This window comes from Panthera leo, chromosome A3 (assembly GCF_018350215.1).
Source record: "Panthera leo isolate Ple1 chromosome A3, P.leo_Ple1_pat1.1, whole genome shotgun sequence".
NCBI classification, from domain to species: domain Eukaryota; kingdom Metazoa; phylum Chordata; class Mammalia; order Carnivora; family Felidae; genus Panthera; species Panthera leo.
In genome coordinates, this window is record NC_056681.1 from 118,931,739 (window position 1) to 118,952,697 (window position 20,959).

The window sequence follows — 20,959 nt, forward strand, 5'->3', positions numbered from 1 at the left end:
GTAGAGAGGCCAGAAGGGAGGTTGGAGCCAGCTCAAAAGTTTCAGGGAGTACGGGGGCTACGAAAAGGATGTGAGTACGGGAATGACAGGGGTAAAGGTAGTGACGTGCTTCAGGAAGATTCACCTGGCAGCAGTGTGAATGGCAGAGAGAACACTAACCAGTAAGGCCCGCACTGACATGGAATACAGCAGGAATGAAAGGCTGGAGGCAGGTGAGATATTAAGAAAGTCAAACTGGCAATGCAGCAAAAGATGAGTGGTGAGGCTAAAGGACCAGAAGATCCTCCCGATTTCCCATCTGGGTAACTAAGAGAGTGGTAGAAATGGGGAAGTCCAAAGAGCCTGCCTGACGGAAAAGATGCTGAGTACAAGTTTAGATGCTAAAACTGAACTGTTGGCAGAATTATCCACATGATCATGTCAAGCAACTCAACCTCAGGTACTTACTAACAACTCAGAAAATATATGAGGGCTAGATAGAAACACAAGAGTCATCTCAATAGTGATAAGAATTATCGAGGGAATAAGAGGAAAGGGAAAGTTGAGGATACAGCACAGTGAAACACCTTCATTTAGGGGCAGAAACAGAGGAGCTGGGGCGTGAGGGGTGTAGGGAGAGAAAAAGAGTGGGAGAACAGTAAAACCTAGTTACAAAGAAGAGTCTGAGGGGCGCCTGGCTGACTCAGTTGGAGGGGCACGTGACTCTTGATCTCGGGGTTGTGAGTTCGAGCCCCACGTTGGGTGTAGAGATTACTTAAAGAAATAAAACTTAAAAAAAAAAAAAGAGTCTGAAGCATAGCTCGGCACGCTTGTGCAAGAACCAACCACCCTGCTATAAATAAGACACAATTCCTGTGGTCTCTCAGGAACCGTGAGTCTAGTAGGAGAGACAATATTAAGGAAAAAAAAAAATCTGGACTATAAAAATTTCTCCCCAAAAGAAACAGTTCTATTAACAAGTGCAGCAGGATTAGGCTAATAGTAAAGATTCAGGAATTAAAAATTCCTATAATTACCTGTGCTTATCTTGCTCACTATAGTATTATCCCAGTGTCTAGCTCAGTTTGTTGCAAAGAAGGCCTCTAGGGGCACCTGGGTTAAGCGTCTGACTCCTGATTTCAGCTTAGGACATAATCTCACAGTTAGGGAGTTCAAGCCCCACGTCGGGCTCTGTGCTGATAGTGGAGAGCCTGCTCGGGATTCCCTCTCCCCCTCCTCCCTCTGCCCCTACCCTGCTTGTGCTCTCTGTCTCAAAATAAATAAATAAACTTAGAAAAATCTTTTTTTTTTTTTTTTTTTTTTTTTTTTTCAAAAAGAAGGCCTTTAAAAATATTGTTGAAGGAACACATGAGAGGATGAATTCCAGATTCCTGCCCAAATACGGCAGATCTCTGTTATATAGCGTTAGGAACATTTCTGCTAGCTGAAGTATTTCCAAAAAGTCTTTTCTCATTATTTGCTGGCTTAATTTACTATTTGCAGCGCAACTCCTGTGCATTTGTTACAAATACTAAATCCGAGAACTGCATACTAATTAGGTCTTGTACATCTTCCCACTGAACCCATTCCAGCTCCACCAGTCTGGGGTGTGCGAAGTTACACAATGTTTTTTCAGAAAGGTAATTCAGGGTATATAGCATATATTATGACAAAAGAACAAAACAAAACAAAAACACCTCAGGCGGACCCAGAGCAGCACCCTGTGATCAAACACATTAATATTTCTGCAGCAAAATGTAAGAACAATCACACTAGTAGGATATAGTTTAAAAGTTGCCTCATGTTGGTTCAAGGCAGTTTTGCAACAAACAGTTCACGTTCGGTGAGGGCTTTTGCCAAAACTGTGGATGTGAAAAAGGTAGATAATATGGTATATCAAAAAGCTCTTATGACCTGCCGTTAAAAGTCAGAGCCCTCAGGCCACTCTCACCTTTTTCCCTATTCCTCCCTGCCCTTGGCAACCAAACCCTAGAGCAGATTTTTTTTTAATGTTTCGAAATGTTTATTTATTTATTTTGATAAAGAGGGAGAGAGGGAATCCCAAGCAGGCTCTATGCTGTCAACACAGAGGGGCTCGACCCCATGAACCGTAAGATCATGAGCCAAAATCAAGAGTCAGATGCTTAACTGACTGCGCCACCCAGGCACCCCTGCAGAATTTTTTTATTTTTAATTTTTTAATATTTTTATTTATTTTTGAGAGAGAGACAGTGTGAGCGGGGGAAGGGCAGAGAGACAGACAGACAGACAGAATCTGAAGCAGGCTCCAGGCTCTGAGCTGTCAGCACAGAGCCCTGGCGTGGGGCTCGAATACATGAACTGAACTATGAGATCATGACCTGAGCTGAAGAGGGACACTAAACTGACTGAGCCACCCAGGCGCCCCTACAGCAGAATTTTTAAACCTGCTCATATTTAAGAACAAATATGCAAAAGCTTCTGCCTAAAATGTAATTTTTCACTAAGCTTTCTCCTAATTCTTCTGGACTTCACTCTCTTCCTTCCCCAAATTCTGGCAGTTCTGGTCACCTGCAATGTCAGCGTGTAATCATATACCAGATTATACTGGTTTTATGAGTCATTTTTATCTGAGAGATCTAAGCAACTTTAAGTCAGGGTCTGGTATTTTATATTCACTTAAAAACTATATACTTAAAAAAATCATGAAAAGCTGGGGGGGAGGGGTGGGCAGGGTGGCTCAGTCGGTTGAGCGTCCAACTTCGGCTCAGATCCCGATCTCGCGGTTTATGAGTTCAAGCCCTGTGTAGGCCTCTGTGCTGACAGCTCAGAGCCTAGAGCCTGCTTCGGATTCTGGGTCTTCCTCTCTCTCTCTGACCTTCCCTCACTTGTGTTCTCTCTCTCTCTCTCTCTCTCGCTCTCTCTCTCTCAGAAACAATAAATGAATAAACTTTACAAAAATCATTTTAAAAAGTAATAAAAAAATAAATTTTACAAATAAAAATGAAAACTATATACTGACTACCTACTATGTGTTAGGTACTGTTCTAAATACTGGGCACACAGCCCCCAAAGAATGTACGCTTTAGAGTAGAGAGACAAGTAGGTTATATGGTTTTGAGTGCTATGGAGAAAAATAAAGCAGGGAAGGAGAATAGGAGAATGCAGGACAAGCCATGCAAACAGAACCAACAAAAAGCATTCTTGGCAACATAGACAGTTATGGCCTAGCACAGGGACCTCCCTCACCACCTCCTGCACCAAATAAGAATTAATTACTTTCTTATTCTCCCACTCATTCCTGTTTCCCCGCTGTGCTCTATTGTAGCAGCTCTGTCCATACTCCACAATTATCTGACAGGTCGGCATTGTTTCCCAAACTGAAGGCAAAAATGACGTCTTATTCCAGTTGCTGGTAAATATTTTTTGTAAGGAGCCAGATAGTAAATAGTTGAGGCATTATGGGTCATCAGGAGACACCGTTGCTACTACTCAACCTTGTCTTTGTTGCAAAAAGCAAACATAGAGCCCTTTTGGCTCCCCGAGCAGAGCCATGGCAATCAGTAAGAAGAAGGGCCTGACAAAAGGCAGCAAAAAAGGGGGCCAAGAAGAAAGTGGTTGATCCATTTGCTAGGAAAGATCAGTATGAAGTGAAAGCACCAGCTATGCTTGATATAAGAAATATTGGAAAAACACTAGTCACGAGAACTCAGGGAGCCAAAACTGCATCTGATGGCCTCAAGGGTTGTGTTTTTTAAGTGAGCCTTGCTGATCTACAGAATGATGAAGTTGCATTTAGAAAATCCAAGCTAATAACTGAGGATGTTCAGGGCAGAAACTGCCTAAGTTCTATTGTGTGGATCTCACCCGTGGAATTCTAGGAAAGTTCCATGGTCACAAAATGGCAGACCACGATTGAAGCTCATGTTGATGTCAAGCCACCGACAGTTACTTGCTTCATCTATTTTGTGTTGGTTTTACTAAAAAACCCAACAATTAGATTTGGAAGACCTTTAGGCTCAGCACCAACAGGTCCACCGTGTTCAGAAAAAGACAATGGAAATCATAACCCGAGAGGTGCAGACAAATGACTCGAAAGCAGTGGTCAATAAACTGATTCCAGACAGCATCGGAAAAGACACAGAAAAGGCATGTCAATCTATTTATCCACTCCATGATATCTTCATTAGAAAAGTAAAAGTGCTAAAGAAGCCCAGGTTTGAGTTGGGAAAGCTCATGGAGCTTCATGGTGAAGGCAGTAGTTCTAGAAACGCTACTGGGGATGAGACCAGTGCTAAAGTTGAACGAGCTGATGGATATGAGCCACCAGTCCAAGAATCTGTTTAAAATTCAGTCATTTAATGGTGACAAATAAGAAGTCTTATTTGTGACGTTAAAAAAAAAAAAAAAAAAGAAAGCAAGCAAGCAAGCAGGCAGGCAGGCATAGACAACAAGTAAAGGAATGAATATAGCAGTGTTCCAACAAAACTTTACTTATAAAAATAGGACAGAGTCGGCCTGCAAGAGGCAGTTTGCCAACTCATATCTTATTCTCTGCATCCCTAGCAATGAATGACAATATTTTCCAGAGAGAAACTCAAAAACACATTTATTATACTGAACAGGAAATCAGTAAGCCCTAGTTAAAATGAATTAAGCATAGGAGAAAATGTTAATTTAGTGGATGGCTATCCTTGCTGAAAGAGTCACCAGCCATTGACTAAAATGAATATCTGCCAATTTCTTACCTAGAGTGTAGGCTATGAAGTTGAGGATTCCCACCACAATCCAAACCCAGTCGGGTGCATGCTTGTGACCCGGTGCTGCAAAGGAAAGCACTCAGACTTCAATACAAAGTATGATCATTCTTACTATAGCACGCACTGCCATTGAGAAATATTTCTGTTTATTAAATAGAAGTTCTATTAAATAGAAGTTAAATACAAGTTTACAATATACTTTTAATGCAGATTTAGGTAAATATTAAAATACATCGGGAAACTGACAAAACCAAAGAAGTAACGGCCCAACCCCTCATAAACAATAGGCACTTATTTTGAGCTTTAATCATAACTCAAAACTGACTGTTCATCTCTACCTGAAAATTACTTACATGCTAAGAATGAAAAGTAATGCTTTTGGAACTTAAAAGATGCTTGTGTTTAATCTGATCTTCACTGTTGACGAATATCCTACAAACATGTACTGAACCTTCAATCTATATTTTCTCACTACATTATTAACTAGCTAAACAAAAGACCTTTTCATTTGGGTGACTAAGTATCAGAAGGTCTGGGTTCCAGTCCTGGCTCTATATTCAAGCAGCTGTGTGACCATGAATAGATCGTTTATCCTTTCCTATCTTCCATTTCCCAAATATACCAGGACTAGATGGTTTATCTGGTCCTCTAGTTTCTATGACTTGGGGAAATACACATAATATTTACATATTTTTAGCCCTCTTAATAACTAGTAAATAATGTTAGAGTAGTTAGAAAAATTAATATTTCTAGTTATAAAAGAAACTTTTGAAGACGTTCTAAAGATTAAAATACAAATTTTTAAAAGCCGCTTAATATCAAAACCATGCTTGATAAAACTTAATCTTATTATCCACATAGTACCTTATGATCTTCGATTGTCATTTTATTACATGTACAAAAGCTATGGCTTAAAATTTCAATTGCTAAAGGTAGGCATACATACAGTTTCAATATTCAGAATTTCTATAGGATCAAGTTGTAAGTTTTTGAAACTCTGAACTTTCCTAAAAAAAACAATGTTGTTGGTGACTTAACTTCTCCAGGTCAGTCCACAAAAGTCTGCTAACCCCACAACACCAGTGAATTATAACACTAAGACTATTTACTACATCATTTATAAATATTCTTACTGGAAAATACATACTCTGACTTAGAATGCAAAAATTATTCATCTACCTCCATCTTTCTATTCCTCTCAACCCTATCAACCGGCTGAGCAATGAAAATAAACTCTTTTGGCCACTTATCCCCCCTCATCCCAAATACAGCCAGATTCTGTCCTATGGCCTGGGGCAGAAACAGGGCAAGGGAATGTGAAGACAGGAACAGCTATGAAAGAAAACACTGGAGTCTGGGGTGGGAGCAGGCCAACAACTGCCTCCAAAAGCATTTCTCTTCTCCCTTCCCCAACTGACTTCTGTCAATAAACGTTTGCGGTCTAAGAACCATTTTCACAGGAAACTTGTTGGAGTTATTCAAGGCAAATGTGGATGCTGAGCAGAGGGAAAGAGAGATCACATTCCCGTCAAAGGCGGGGGGTGATTTTTCTTGCATCATTAGAAAAAGAGAAGGGATATTTCTGGAACTGGTAAATATGTTGGACCCTGCTTATACTCACTTTCAGGCAAAGTGTCAGTCCTAAATATTGTGTCTTCTTGTAAATCCAATTATTCTTTATTTATCAAAACCCCACTGCTTTTTACACAGCCTATCTACATTAAGTAGCCAATTTGGTTTCTAGAACTTAATGGAAATATGCATAACAGATTGTGAAAACACAACTTAGCTTTTACACCCAATTCTAACATTTTACATACCTTTAAAATATCCAGAACTTCTCCAACAGACAAGCATATCAATTGAACCAGAAAATAACCGCATGTCATTTTTCTCCATTTAGGCATTTTAAATTTTATATTAAAGTAATAATCTTACCTGAAGCATAAAAGTCAGGATCAAAGTATGCCATAAGTAGGAAATTGAACACAACCAGCAGAAAGCCAGAGAAGGTTATCAGATTTGGAGCCAGCCAAGTAGGAAATACCTATTTGTTTCAAAATAATTACAAAATAATTAAAGTAAAGGAAGCGCTCTGACCACTATGCAATATGAAATTTAAGTCATAATAAAAGCTATAAACTTGACAGATCATATCTAGGAGGTATATATATTAAAACGTAAACCACAATGTTCAGTTGATAGAAATAAGCATTTCGTTCTTCTGTTTTCTGTATTTTAAATTCTATAATCAACAAACTTATAATCATAATATTATTTATTTTAGAAAATGTTTAAATGCATTTTATAAAAATGATAAATTCTAGTATAAGAATATAAACTTATACTTCAACAATAAAATAAATCAAAAGGTATGTGACTAAGGGAAAGGAGAATGAGAGAGTAATTTCTCTAGACATCTTACTAAACAAACACTTGTATCCATAACACTCCTTAAAATACTTACAACTTACTAAAACGTAAGTACAAGCCTATTAATCGTCTTACCTTTACTATAGTATTCCAAAATGGATGCATGACATACAGAGAGAGTGGATTGGTATCCACGGCACTGTACTGTTAAGAAATGAAAAGAAAATATTCAGTTCTCCTTGCACACTGGCAAGTAGTACAATAATCCTCGAGCGAAAGTAATACTACAAAAATAACCCAGAGAACATGTCTGTTTACATGATGTCCTGGTCTATATAACAAAACTGGAGGAACAATATAAATAGGGCAAAGACACAGCCACGTTTCTCTGTTTCACTCAACCAACTTTTATAGCGTTACACTGTTTCGGTGGGGATATTTATATTGCTTACAAGGTCTCACTCACAATGCAAGATCAAAAACGCTCACACTGTGTACATTCAAACACTGACTTTCTCAACCTCCTCCGAATACGCTTACTAAGTGTGCAACCTCGGGCAAGTTACTTCATCTCTGCCTTAGTTTGTCCGCTTGTAAATGAGGATGATAGCTTCTACCCCAAAGGTCTGCCATAAAAATTAGGCAAATTAACCATACGCATGAGTGCTACATATTAGATATTACTAACTGTGCTTTAACCACCAAAGGATGACAGATCCCTTTACAGCAGGAAAACGGATCACACACATAAGCAACGGAAGACAACAATAGGTTAGGGTTCTGTGGTAATCAAGTTTTTTCCCTAATTATGGAGTTATTCAGTAAAAATTCAAAGGAGATTTTAACAAATAGACACACACATACTGGAGTACCCGGCATGCTGGAAGCACTCCACTAGGTGTGGGGAAGAAGGGATACTTAATTGGTAAGGGATCATTCCCACCTCAAAGAGTGGGAATATTACCTAATTCGTCCAGTTGACATTTACACAATGTCACAAAGAGTCAAATGTCTGAAAAAAAGTTTGTGTTTTTTTTTTTTTTAATTAAGTCAATTTATTTATCTTGAGAGAGAGTGTGTGCAAGAGACAGCAGGGGAGGGGCAGAGAGAGAGGGAAAGAATCCCAAGTAGGCTCCGATGCAGTGCTCAGTCACACAACGGTGAGATCATGACTTGAGCCTCAATCAAGAGTCAGACACTTAACAGACTGAGCCACCCAGACACCCCAAAAAGTTTTGGGTTTTGTTTAATTAATTTATTTTGAAAGAGACAGCAAGCAGGGGAGAGGCAGAGAGAGAGAGGGAGAATCTCACACAGTCTCCGCTGTCAGCACACAGCCCAACGTGGGGCTCAAACCCACAAACCGTGAGATCGTGACCTGAGCCAAAATCAAGAGTTGAACGCTTAACTGGCTTAGCCACCCAGGAACACCCACCCCCCCCCCCCGAAAAGTTTTGTATTTTATATTTATGCTTAGTATGTACATAAAATTAGTAGTAAGCGTTTGAATATCTAATTTTTTAAAAATCATAAAGGTCAAATTTCTTCCTGAATGCTTTTGAATACACAGAAAATGTTTCCTCATCAGTGTTTCAAGACTCACAAGTGTGATGGAACAAAAATAGTAAATAAACAGAAATAACTTAAAATACTGGAGCAAAGACAGATAACTAGTTAAGTCAAAATGATCGAACAGACTCCATGTCTGAGTACCTTCATTTCTCCAACCCATTCCAACTGAAATGGGATCAGTGGGACAAAGGACCTGAGCTAGACAGTGGGAGGAAAACGGAGAAGAACTCTGCCAGCCACAGTGAGAGGCTGTGCGGCTTCAGCCAGACTCCAGGCAGGAGCCTACTTAAATGCATGTTACTGTTCTGACTACAATCAATTTGTGGGGCACCCGGCTGGTTCAGTTGGAAAAGCATGGGACTCTTGATCTCAGGGTCACGAGTTCAAGCCCCACATTGGGTGCAGAGAGATACTTAAAAAAATAAACCTTAAAAAAAAAAAAAAGAAGTTTTCTCTAAAAAAGTTTTTTTAAATCATAACATAACATAACATAACATAACATAACATAACATAACATAACATAACATAACATAAAGTGGTACTTGCACGGCTCTCTACAGGCCACAAAGCCTTTCCACATAATAGCTACAGCTACATCTACACCTCTGCAGAATGAGGGGTCCTCAACTGACAGGACTGCTTGGATTTAAGTCTCTGCACCTGAGGACACAGAACGAGTAGGAGCCCCTGGCAGCTGCCAATAACAAAGGGGAGGCCCTGGCCGCACCCAGACCCACTTGATGTAGCCAGCGGGTCAGATAAACGGGGAAACCACACATTTCAAGTCCACCATCTACTGCAAAGTACAGAAGTTGTAAGAAGTCCAAATCAGAAGGAAACTGTTTAAGACATCACATGAGTACCTAATATGGTGTACAAAGTACAATGTTCTTAATTGGAATGTTTGCTGAATGAGTGTCTTTCAGCAGTTTTCCATTATTTAATTTAGAACTACAAAGATGTCCTTAAATGACAGTATTTTGATCTGAAAAGCTCCTCTTTTTAAACCCTGAAGTTTCACCATTAAACTTCTACTTCAGGAGATCAGTAGTATGAAAAGAACAAACAGCTAAATTTAAGAAAGTCAGTCTGCCTAAATGGATCTTCCACATTTAAGCTCAAGTAAGCAAGAAAATGTAATAGGAGATCACAAAAGGTAGCAAACAATAAACCTAAAGAACACTCCGTGCTCTAGCCTTACCTGAGTATTTTTCAAGATCACGTATCACTTAGTATAAACAAAGAAACTTAAAACTGTCTTGTGAGTCAACAGGAGGAAAAAAAATGATTCAGACCTTCCACATGCATGAAAAAATAAGTAAAACATACACTTTTAAAGATGTTAAACTAGATTTAGGTATTTGTTAATGCTCAGTAAACATATTTTTATTTTCTATTGGAATGGTATATATCCGAGTATCTTAACCCAGCAGGCAATCCACTGTTAAGCTCACTGTGACTTGCTTGATCTCCAGACTGCAAGGCTGGATGAAGCTATCACCCTGGAGAAATGGCTGAAAACCACAGCCTGGGTTTGAGAAAATCTCAGAATCATAAGCGTTCAGGAGATGTCTAGGTCCTTATGTGCCTGACCCTCGCTTATGCAAACAGGTACAACAATCATCCGGCCTCCTTTTAAATGCCTCTGGGGCAAAAAACTCATTATTTCCAGAAGCAACGCAACCCATGTTAAACTAACTTCTCTATACACTAACAAGATCCTCCCCTTGCCCCGTATTTTCTATCCTGTTTTCATTTTGTCTTACAAAGTTAAGCAGACAGGGGTCCAATTTTTCTTCCAAACAATAGTGCTTCAAATATTTGAAGACTGCTCTCTCCCTGTCCTACCCACTTCTTCTCTTCACCTGCTTAAACATCTCATGTCCCTCTTGCTGCTCCTCTTGCCATGCCTTCAATCTTCTTCCTCATCTAGGTCTAGTCTTTAGACCAGAGGTTGGAAAGCTTTTCCGGAAAGCATCAGATAGTAAATATTTTAGGCTCTGCAGGCCATAGAGTCTCTGTAACAAACACTACCACTGAAGCAAGCAAGCAGTCACAGAAAATAAGTACACAAATGGGCACGGCTGTGGTCCAGTAAAATTTTATTCACAAAAACAAGTGCCTGAGGGCTTTAGTTTGACAATCTATACTCCACATGACCCAAAATGTTGTTAAGCCAACACGAACATGTGATCGGGGCAAAAGAAACATTTCATGTGGTGCAGGAGTAGAAAGAACATGACCATAAGCCCCTCTTCCTCAATGACTTGTTTCTCTGATGCCCAACATACTACTTTCCTACGGCAACAAAAGCATTCTGCAGAGTTAAACACAACCGCACAGTTGGACTGCTAAACTACCTTTCTCTACACTAATATGATGACTGTTGGAACCCAGTACTAGACTCTACACTTATCTTATCACATTTTATCTTATTAGATTCAACTCATCCTTCTATCCCTTCCAGATCTCTTCAGATTCAGACTCACTTATCAAGGTGATAGTTATGCCTTGCCAAACCCTCAGCATGTCAATGTGTCATGCTAATAACAGTACCTTCACTGAAGTCTCTGTAAAAATGCTGATCAAGATAGAACTTCTGAACATTTCCCTCAAGATTGCTCTTAGTATACCGAACAATTGTTACTTAGGTATAGAATTCGGTACCGTCACCTATGGCAATTAGTCCATCTTGCCCATGAGAAGAAATTTTCTTAAAATCTTAGTAAGATCAGAATTACTTTAGATTACCTTTTGCCAAAAATCAGAAAGTTTCAGAACTTTTTTTTTTTACTTCAGTACAAGGCAGAAAATAGAGCAGCATTCATTTTTCACTCATTCATTCAGAAAGCCAACAAATATTTATGATTGAATACCTATGACTGTACCAGGCAACTTTTTGCTAGGCCCAGTGAAGAGAATGATGAACAAGACTGAAACGTTCCCTATGCTCACCAAGTCTATGGTCTTTTGTGAGATAGACGATAAGCCCAAAAACAAAGAAAAGTCACACGTTGTGTTAAATACTGTGAAGGAATAAGAGGGTATTTTGCAAGAGGCCAAGGGGTAGGGAGTATGCCTAGTCTGAGTGGTCAGAGAAAGCTTCACTAAGGAAGGGACACTTCGGCTGGGTCCTAAAAGATGAGAAGACCGGCAAGGAACATATGAGATATTATAGGGAGTGAAGAAGTGAGACACTAAAGAGAACATGCTGTTGTAGATTCCATTTATATGAAGTTCAAAAACAGACAAATTAATTTATGGCGAAAGAAGTCATAATAGTAGTTTGATGAGAAAGACTGAAAGGGGGCCTTCTGAGTTGCCAGAATCAATTCGATTATCTTGATCGCAGTGGTGGTTATATGGGTATATACATATGTAAAAATTCATGAAATTAGGGGCGCGTGGGTGGCTCAGTCAGTTGAACATCTGACTCTTGATTTCAGGTCATGATCTCACGGTCTGTGGGATCGAGTCTGCAGCGCGGAGCCTGCTTGGGATTCTCTCTCTCCCTCGCTCTCTCAAAAATAATAAAACAAATCAAAAAAAAAATTTTAATGTCATTAAATTAGACACTTAAGATCTGTGCATCTATATGTAACTTATACCTGAAATGAAATAGAAAATAAAGAATACGTGTGTGGCAGTGCGTGCATGTGTGCATGCACACACCCACGCATATTGCAGGGAGGGGAGTGCGTGCCAAGCTACCTTCCAAGCAGAGAGAACAAAATGTGCAAAGACCAAAAAGCTAGAAATACTTTGAATACTGGAAGAAGGCCAGCGCAGCTATGGTCTAGTGAGCAAGGAAGAGAGGCGTGTAAATGAGACTGGAGAGGTGGGCCTGCACCGCCCGGCCAGACCACAGTGAGCCAGATTTTATTGTAAACCCAGTGCATGTCCTGCTTTACATTTTGAAAGGGTCATACTGACTACAGTGCAGAAAATGGACTGGAAGGGTACCAAAGTGCAAACAGAGACCAGTTATGAGACTTACGGTACATCAGGCAGAGAGGATTATGGGTTAGGCTAGTAGCAGTACAGTAACTTCTACATTATTTCCAAATATGCTGTGAGGTACACATTTTTGAGGACAGTAAAAATGTGAGACTCCCCTTAATTTAAGAATGAAATGGGCTCTAATGAAAGGAAAACTATGAAACCACCTCCTTAGACATAGGAATATTTCCTTTATAAAGGTACTGTGTTTTAAATCCCTTCTCTGTACTGATAAGAAAACGGATACGAACTGACACACCTTTGCACTAAATACAGAGCTTTGGACAAATGATTAATTAGACTGAGGCCACTGTCCCAAGTAATGCTCTACTATCTACAATCAGCAGCAGATTTCCCCTGCTTCGTTTGTCTTCTAAACAGCATAAGGAGAACCGGGCTCTTACCGTCAAATCAATTTTAATATAAGGCCCGTCCTTACCCACCTGAAATATAAGCTTTACACTTATAAAACACATTTAGTTTGCTGCAGTAATCCACAAAGTGGCTCAAGTACAAGTTAACAGTAGCTCATAAACTGCACTTCATGTTAATCACTTCAGAATGCAAGCAAACTCAAAATGACATTTCTAATTTTTAAAAATTATTTCCAAAATTCTTGAGTTCCAAAATTATTCACGTTTTTGGGAGTGTAAAAGACTGTAAAATTCAAAGATCCCAACAGCTAATAAACAGAAAGGTCCGAACTGTGAGTCCTTTCTGATTCGTCCTGAAACACGTCTATGAAATTGATCACTTTGTTTGAAACCAGACTACACTTCCTTGGCTCAAATACAATCGTGACCTACCTAAACCCAATTTACTGAAATCATTATTCTCATAATATCCTCCAAAACACACTTTTTGTCTTCCAATTTGTGGCAGGCACAACCTAAAGTAATCCCCAGTGAGTCGAGCCCTTGTATAAGCAATCCCTTCCCCTTGATGGTTCATTCCACTCCCCTGAGGTGGACCCTGTGACTCGTTTCTAACCAACAGAATATAGCAAAGGTGACAGATGGCACTGCCTATTAGGATACACTCTACGACAAGGGTGATGAGATATCCCTTCCGTGATACATTTCACTATGTAAGTCTTCATCTTAGCAGTTTGGAGGAGTCTCTTGCTGGCTTTTATGAAGGAAACAGCAAGGATGTGAACTGCCTGTGGTGAGGGCCATGGGGCAGGGAAAAATGGGAAAGCTCTAGGAGCTAAGAGCCTCAGCCCTAGAGCTGGAAAGAACTGAAGACTGCCAACGACCACACAAGCCTGGATGAGGGCCCCAAGCTCCAGATGAGAATACAGCCCAGATGACACCTTCACTGCAGCCCGGTGAGACCCTGACCAGAAGCGCTGGCTAACAATGCCCAGACTCCCAACAGAGGATGTGAGATCATAAACCTGTGCTGTCTTACGCCACCAAGTCTGTGATAATTTGTTACCCAGCAATAGGAAACTAGTGCACAGTCCGGAAAGCACTACATCATCTTTTCTACGAAGAGCCATCTTGAGGCTCCTACCCACAAAATCAAGAACACCTGATGCCTGAGAGCTGCCATACTACATTACGGTAACAGAGTTTCTTACTGCTCTACACCCATTTCTTGGTTTCAACTGCTCTTCAGATTGCAATAGAATTGAATATCTCTTTGATGAGGTGTTCTCAAACTGTAATCACCAAACTGAACCCAAATTCTCGGGCCCTGCCCCAGACATACAGAATCAGACACTCTGAGCACAGCCCAGCCATCTCTTTTATCGGACCCTCCTGGTGATTCGGAAGCACGCCTAGGTTTGAGGAGCACTGCTCTCCTCAATGTTGAAAACAAACATTAACGGCACTTCCACCACTCCGCGGCTGAGGGATAAACCACACCATTAGTCTAGTGACCAACACCTATTCCTCCTTACGGTAACTTCAAATACTGCAGTGCAAGCAAGAGACACGATATAATAAAATTCAGCAAGTACTCACTAAATTTACTAAGTCCAAGGCATTGTGCTAGAACAATCTGTGGTATAAAAACACCAAAGCTAAACTTAAAATGCAAAAGAAAGGGAGGAAGGGAGGAAAGGAAGGAAGGGAGGATAGAAAGGAAGAGAAGGAAAAGAGAAGGCAAGAAGAGAAGGAAAGAAGGAAGGAAGGAAGGAAAACAAAGAAACAGGATGAAGGGAGGGACCAACCAACCCAAGGACAAAATTTTTTAATTTCTTAAAAGACTTTTTTATCAATACAAGATTTTAAGAACTACAATAACAGAACATGACTCCGTGGGCAAGGAGATCTCATTTCAGTCAATATTATCATTTCCATCTGCTAACAAGTCAGAGGGAAGGTGGTGACAGAAGATTGGAGAAGCTAGAGCAGCAAGAACAAGCAAGTCATGATGACAGATTTGCTTGCTAAACTTAAATAATCTATAATAAATTCTAAGAAGAGAGGACAAAAGCAGGGGTCGTGTAGTGAAGAAACTAGAAATCCTTACAGAGGAAATCTGTATTATCAGATGCATGGGAAACACATGGAAGGTATTGCAGATTCTTAAACAGGAGAGTAACATTTGAGAAGATTTACCTACTCTGCCAGTTGATATGACTAAATAGAGGAGAAATCTGAAGGCCAAGACTATCAGTGGGACCCAAGCTAGACAGTGACCTGTCAGTTACTCTTCCCATTCATTAAGTTGTCACCCTTAACTTACTTTCTTAAAATACCCTTTCTCTTATAAGTTCTTGTGGTGTGGGTTCACATGTCCATTTATGTTAGCCAATGCTGACAAACAGGGAAGCACAAATGTCAAGTTTTATTTCCTATTTACTTAACATTAATATAGCACTATGTGCCAGGTGCTTTACAAATAGTAACTCACTCAATTTTGATAATGATCCTATGAGGCAGATCATTATCAAAATTGAGTGAGTTACTATTTGTAAATGTTACAATCTGTGATCTATTCACAGATGAGGAAACCTGGTCAGAGAAGACACTGTTACTCACGGTCATAACGCTAATATGTAGTTTCTAACTTAATATTAGTCCCAGGGGTGTCTGGGTGGCTCAGTCGGTTAAGCGTCCGACTCTTGATTTTGGCTCAGGTCACGATTTCACAGTTTCATGAGTGCGAGCCCTGTGTGGGGCTCTGCACACTGACCAGGCGGAGCCTGCTTGGGATTCTCCCTCTCTCCCTCTCTCTCTGCCCCTCCCCGACTTGCGCTGTCTCTCTTAAAATAAATACTAAAAAAAACCAAAAAAACAAAAATTATACCCAAAGCTACTTATTTAATCGAAAGACATTTACCTCAATTAAAGCTAATACTATATGAAATGTTCTTAATACTCAACAAAATGTAAGACTAGTAAATTTACAGTCATCTATTCACCTCCGGTAATAATTTTTAAATGGGGGGAAAGAAAACAAAAACACGTCTTTCTTTTTCACTGTGCACGTTTCCCATCTGCGAATATTAGACACAAACCCAATCAGGCATGTCATTGAAGGTCTTTACTGGATGTTTCTATATCTGCTACAAAACACCCAGGAACTGCAAGGCAAAGCCTACCTTTCATTCTTAGATTTGAGAGGAAGCAAAGCATGAAGAAAATGGGCTCCGAACCCAGACCGCCTGGGTTCAAATCTCAGCTTTGGGACCTTGAACAAGTTACTTAAAATCTCTGTGTCTCAGTAAAGTACTAGTGCCTACACCTCAAGAGGCACTTGTGAACATTAAATGAGATAATATATGTAAAGCACTTAAAGCAATGCCTGCCATATAGTAAATGCTATATAAATGTCTGCTATCACTGTCATTATTATTACTCAGTATTTACAACAATATTGCCCTTGCCATTTCAACTTTCCTTCACTGGGCTCACCCGGCTCAGCCCGGTACCTCACAGAGCCACTTCCTTATGCCTAATTTACCATGGTCTTCCTGGTCTCTGTGCCTTGGTTCCCACTACCAGTCTCTCTAGAACATTTCTCCAACTCTCCCTGATGCGCTGGGCAAATTCTTTTTCAGCAAAGTTCTTCACATTTTAACATTACAGGAGTTAGGAAAACAAGCCATCATCAGTGAATTGATATTTCAGAAAAGAGCAAAACAACCAAGATGCTTCTTCCAAATAGTACCTAAAAGTAGACCTACCTTCTTCCCACCACCTTGACTTTTCTCCGTCATTCTGCAGAAGTCCCCCCACCCGGCCCTCTTTCGCTCCTTCTGAGAGACTCCTCTGCCTCTGCCAACTACAAAAATAATTCTCTCCGTGAGCCATTTACAAATCTATACCTAAGGCCACTAAAATGCTTTTCAAGCCTTATAAATGTGTTTATAGGTGGGAACGGGCAGCTCCCCCGATCTACTTAAGGAGACCACGCACAACGAAAGATGAGTTACGTCTGAACTAACTGTAACATATCTAGATAATGCCATCACCAACATGTCATACTTTAGCTGGCCTGCAGCCGTAAGTGAAAATCAGGTTTAAGAATTTCTCATGTGTCTACTGTGGCCCAGAAGAAAAGTGTTCTGATATTTGATATCATTACAGAATATTCCTCTAGTAGAGAATAATGCATCCATAAGTGCTATTTCTTTAGAACATGAAGTTTTCTTTGTTTCAACTCCCTGTCCACAAACCACACCTTCACAGGGCCCCATCCAAGAGAAGAGCCCTGCGCAAAAGATTTCTGTTATCCGGCCAGATTCAGCATCATTTATCACTTAAATTATTCTGTGCTAGAAGGGTCAGTCTCTCATGAGTTTGTTTACTCAGGAGATAGGAAATCAAGAAAGTTAAATCTTAGACAAAACAAATGTCAGGTGCTATTCTTGCCAAGGTGCCTTTCCAGAGTTAATGCTTCACAAAACCCTTATTGCGGTGACTGCTGCCTCTACCCACCCAGTCATCTTACCAGAGAACCTGAGTCATCCCAGACACCTGCCCCCCATCCCTCATCCCTCCCCTCACACCACCAACACCTCCAGCTGGTCACTCATTGTGTTCTGTCAGTTTGCGATCTTAAATCAGGGATCACAAACAGGGATGGGGAGGATAAACTGAACATAGCAGGCCTGAATGAAGTTTGCGGACTGGTAGGGAGATGGCAAACTGGAGAGCAAATACCTTTTTGAAAGAGGACAGGCACTATTTAGCTCCAGGAGAGTCTTGCCAAGAGGAAGTTCTGGGCCGATGTTTCCACTCTTCTAGTTTTCCTTTTTTCTTTTTTTAAGGAGGTTCAGGCCCAGCACAGAGCCCATCATGGGGCTCGAACTCATGACCCTGAGATCAAGACCTGAGCTGAGATCAAGAGTCGGCCGCTCAACCGGGCCACCCAGTAGCCCCTCACTATTCTGGTTTTTCAAACTAGCCCAGAAATCTGGATTTTTTTATGGGGAAGACGCCAATTTTTGAAACAAAGTACGTGTGGGCCAAATTAAACATATCTGCTGGCCAAATTCAGTGGGCAGGTTAACCAGCTTTTACTTCTATCTTTAAAATACCCACGCCACTGCTTTTAGATTCAGGCCTTCCTCATTTCTTACCTAAGTTTATGCAGAAGGATCCTAAAAGGTCTCCAGATTACTCCATCCGTTTAGGAAGCTGCCAAGGCAACCTTCCTAAAATTAAAATCTGCTCCTGTTTAAAATCAAACAGCTGCCCCAAGCCTAGAGCATGACAGTGTGCCTAAAAATCACCTGAGGTATTAAACATGCTGATAACAGTAAGTTACCTAATCTGGATCTCCCAAAGTCAGGCTAGGAATCTGCTATTTAAACACTTTCCCAGGCGATGCTGATGCTGATAGTCCTTAGGCCACAGATCTCCCTAAAGGATAAAATCTAGAAGCCCTTTCCACCAAAGCATCCCCTGTGACAGAGCCCCACCTCCCTCTCTTCAGCCTCATCTCCTGCCCCTCCACCATTATGCCTAAAATCTGCCTTCTTAGGGTTCCCAGCAAATACTCCCGGGCCTTCACTCCTTTTACAATCCACTGCTCCTCTGTTCCTTTACTCCCGAGTCATCATCTGGTCACGTGAGACCCACTCAGCTTGATCTTTCTAGATTGAGCTCTGCCTTTCCCTCCATCCTCTCCCTGAAGCCTTTCTCAGCTTTAACCCTCACTCCCTGGAGCTGCTTCCCTATCCTCTCCCACCTTGCCCGGCACTTACCTAACTGCACTTACTAACTATCTATAGCCGTCTATCTACTTGCCCATATGCCACTAGCTTAATTTTGCAGCCCCAGTGCTATGCCTGACACAGACCAGGCCCTCAATAGATGCTTACTGAATACACAGAATCAAACTGTATGAACCAGTAAGGGTGAAGGCTAGATTCTTTGAGCATTTCCATCAGGATGCACACAGTCTCTCTTTACAACCTGTTAACTGCGATATACTAATTAATTCACAATTATCATAGGTCCCGTAATCAGGCTGTTGTTGACATGCAAGGTAGAACTACCGTAACAGCAGAAACCAATTCATCATAAAATTATTCGCATGAAACCAAACAAGATATTTCAAAGCACACTTACCTCCTCTCTGAAGCAAAATGATACAATTTCAAACTGACTGTTACACTGTCAATTAAACTATGCCTCCCCTAGGCCAGATTACATAAACCACGATAGACGTTTCACCCTTAGCTAAGTGGCAAAATCCTTCAACTCTAAAGACCTGTCCAAAGAAAGGACAGGTAGAAAGGAGGACTAAGCCTCACAAAGGTAAAATCCCTCAATATAATTGTCCAAAGGTACATGAATAAGCAACAGAGAAAATGGCAGTTAAACCCCTGACATCTTCACATTCAAAATACAGAAGTATCCTTCTGATATCCAGGAGATGGACAGCTCCCTTTTACCACACTTCCAAAATGTTTTATATTCTTCTACACTTTCATTCCTTCGATAAATATTTCTTGAGCGCCTATTCTGTTCATACACTAGACCCTGGTCATGTTGAATAAGACAGCTATAGGCCCTACCCTCCCAGAGCTCATATTCTAACAGAGAAGACAGACTCTCAAGTAATGATTCACCTGCTTAATAAAACTGTGGTAACTCGATGGAGAACACAGGTGTTAAGACAGCACATAACATACAATCCATCCCATGCTTTCTTCTGCACCGAAAAGCAATGGTCGTAGTTGCTTACTACTGAAATCTAATTACCACTCTACGTGTGCACAACCTATCCGCAGTTATTCTGAATAACAGCCAGGTTCCCAACCGTAGCTCTCAGATGTACCTCTAGGGAGACAAAGAAATTAAACTAACCAAAAGTAATTTTGCCACCAGCAGCTTTTATACTATCAAGTTTTCTCTACATCTCTTTGCTGTCATATACAGGGTCACCTTAGGGAATAAAAATCTCTTGACTGTTTTGAGTCTTTACCCATTTATGGGATGATCTTCTTCAGAAGCTGTTTTAGAGGCACCTGGGTAGCTCAGTCGATTAAGCGTCCAACTTCGGCTCAGATCATGATTTCATGGTTCATGAGTTCAAGCCCCACATCGGGCTCTCTGCTATCAGCGTGGAGCCCGCCTTGGATCCTCTGTCCCCCTCTCTCTCTGTCCCTACACAGGTCGCATGCGCGCACACATGCGCGGTCTCTGTCTCTCAAAAATAACCTTTTTTTGAAAAGCTGCTTTAGGGGCGTCTGGATGGCGCAGTCGGTCAAGTGCCTGACTCTTGAGCTCGGCTCAGGTCATGATCTCACAGTTTGTGAGTTTGAGCCCCACATCAGGCTGTGCTGATGGTGCAGAGCCTGCTTGGGATTCTGTCTCTTCCTCTCTCTGCCCCTCCTCAATTTGTGCTCTCTCTCAAAATAAAAAAATAAACTTAAAAAAAAAAAAAAAGCTGTTTTAATTCAATAAGCATTTATAAAGCACTTACTGGTGAAGACCACACAATGGGAATGTGTGATCTTTAGGAAGGAAGTGTCTCTAGGGCAATTCACATTCCAGTGAAACTGACTACACAGATTCTTCCTGAGACACCTTTAGATTCATATTTTTAATATAAACACAATACTCAGTAAGGAACCCTCTACTAGAAGCAGCTGAGGTTATACATTTGTGACCCTCCTTCTTTTAAAATAACATCAACGCACTATATTTTCGTGAACGTTGGACACTTGTTAAAATGACCTTTGTTTTCCAGGATGATAGGAAATCTGCTGTCAGACACAGGAAGTGAGTCAGATAATGGAAGAGTGGAAAAGATAGGAATAGAAAAGCACACTAAAATTTCCTGTAGATTAGAACACCTACCTAGTTGGAAATATAAATTTAGGG

At 40.7% G+C, this 20,959-nt stretch overlaps 1 protein-coding gene and 1 pseudogene across 2 annotated transcripts in view; one reads left to right on the top strand and one right to left on the bottom strand.

The window, feature by feature from the left end:
- SELENOI (selenoprotein I) overlaps positions 1 to 20,959 on the bottom strand; it is a 40,249-nt gene that overhangs the window by 15,582 nt on the left and 3,708 nt on the right. For both annotated transcript variants that reach the window (XM_042933488.1, XM_042933489.1), the window contains exons 2-4: positions 7,227 to 7,295; positions 6,657 to 6,765; positions 4,707 to 4,781 (exon numbers count right to left, since the gene is read on the bottom strand). In XM_042933488.1, coding sequence (XP_042789422.1) covers positions 4,707 to 4,781; positions 6,657 to 6,765; positions 7,227 to 7,295 — 253 coding nt within the window. The remainder of the gene's footprint in view (positions 1 to 4,706; positions 4,782 to 6,656; positions 6,766 to 7,226; positions 7,296 to 20,959) is intronic.
- LOC122216535 lies at positions 3,512 to 4,003 on the top strand (annotated as a pseudogene).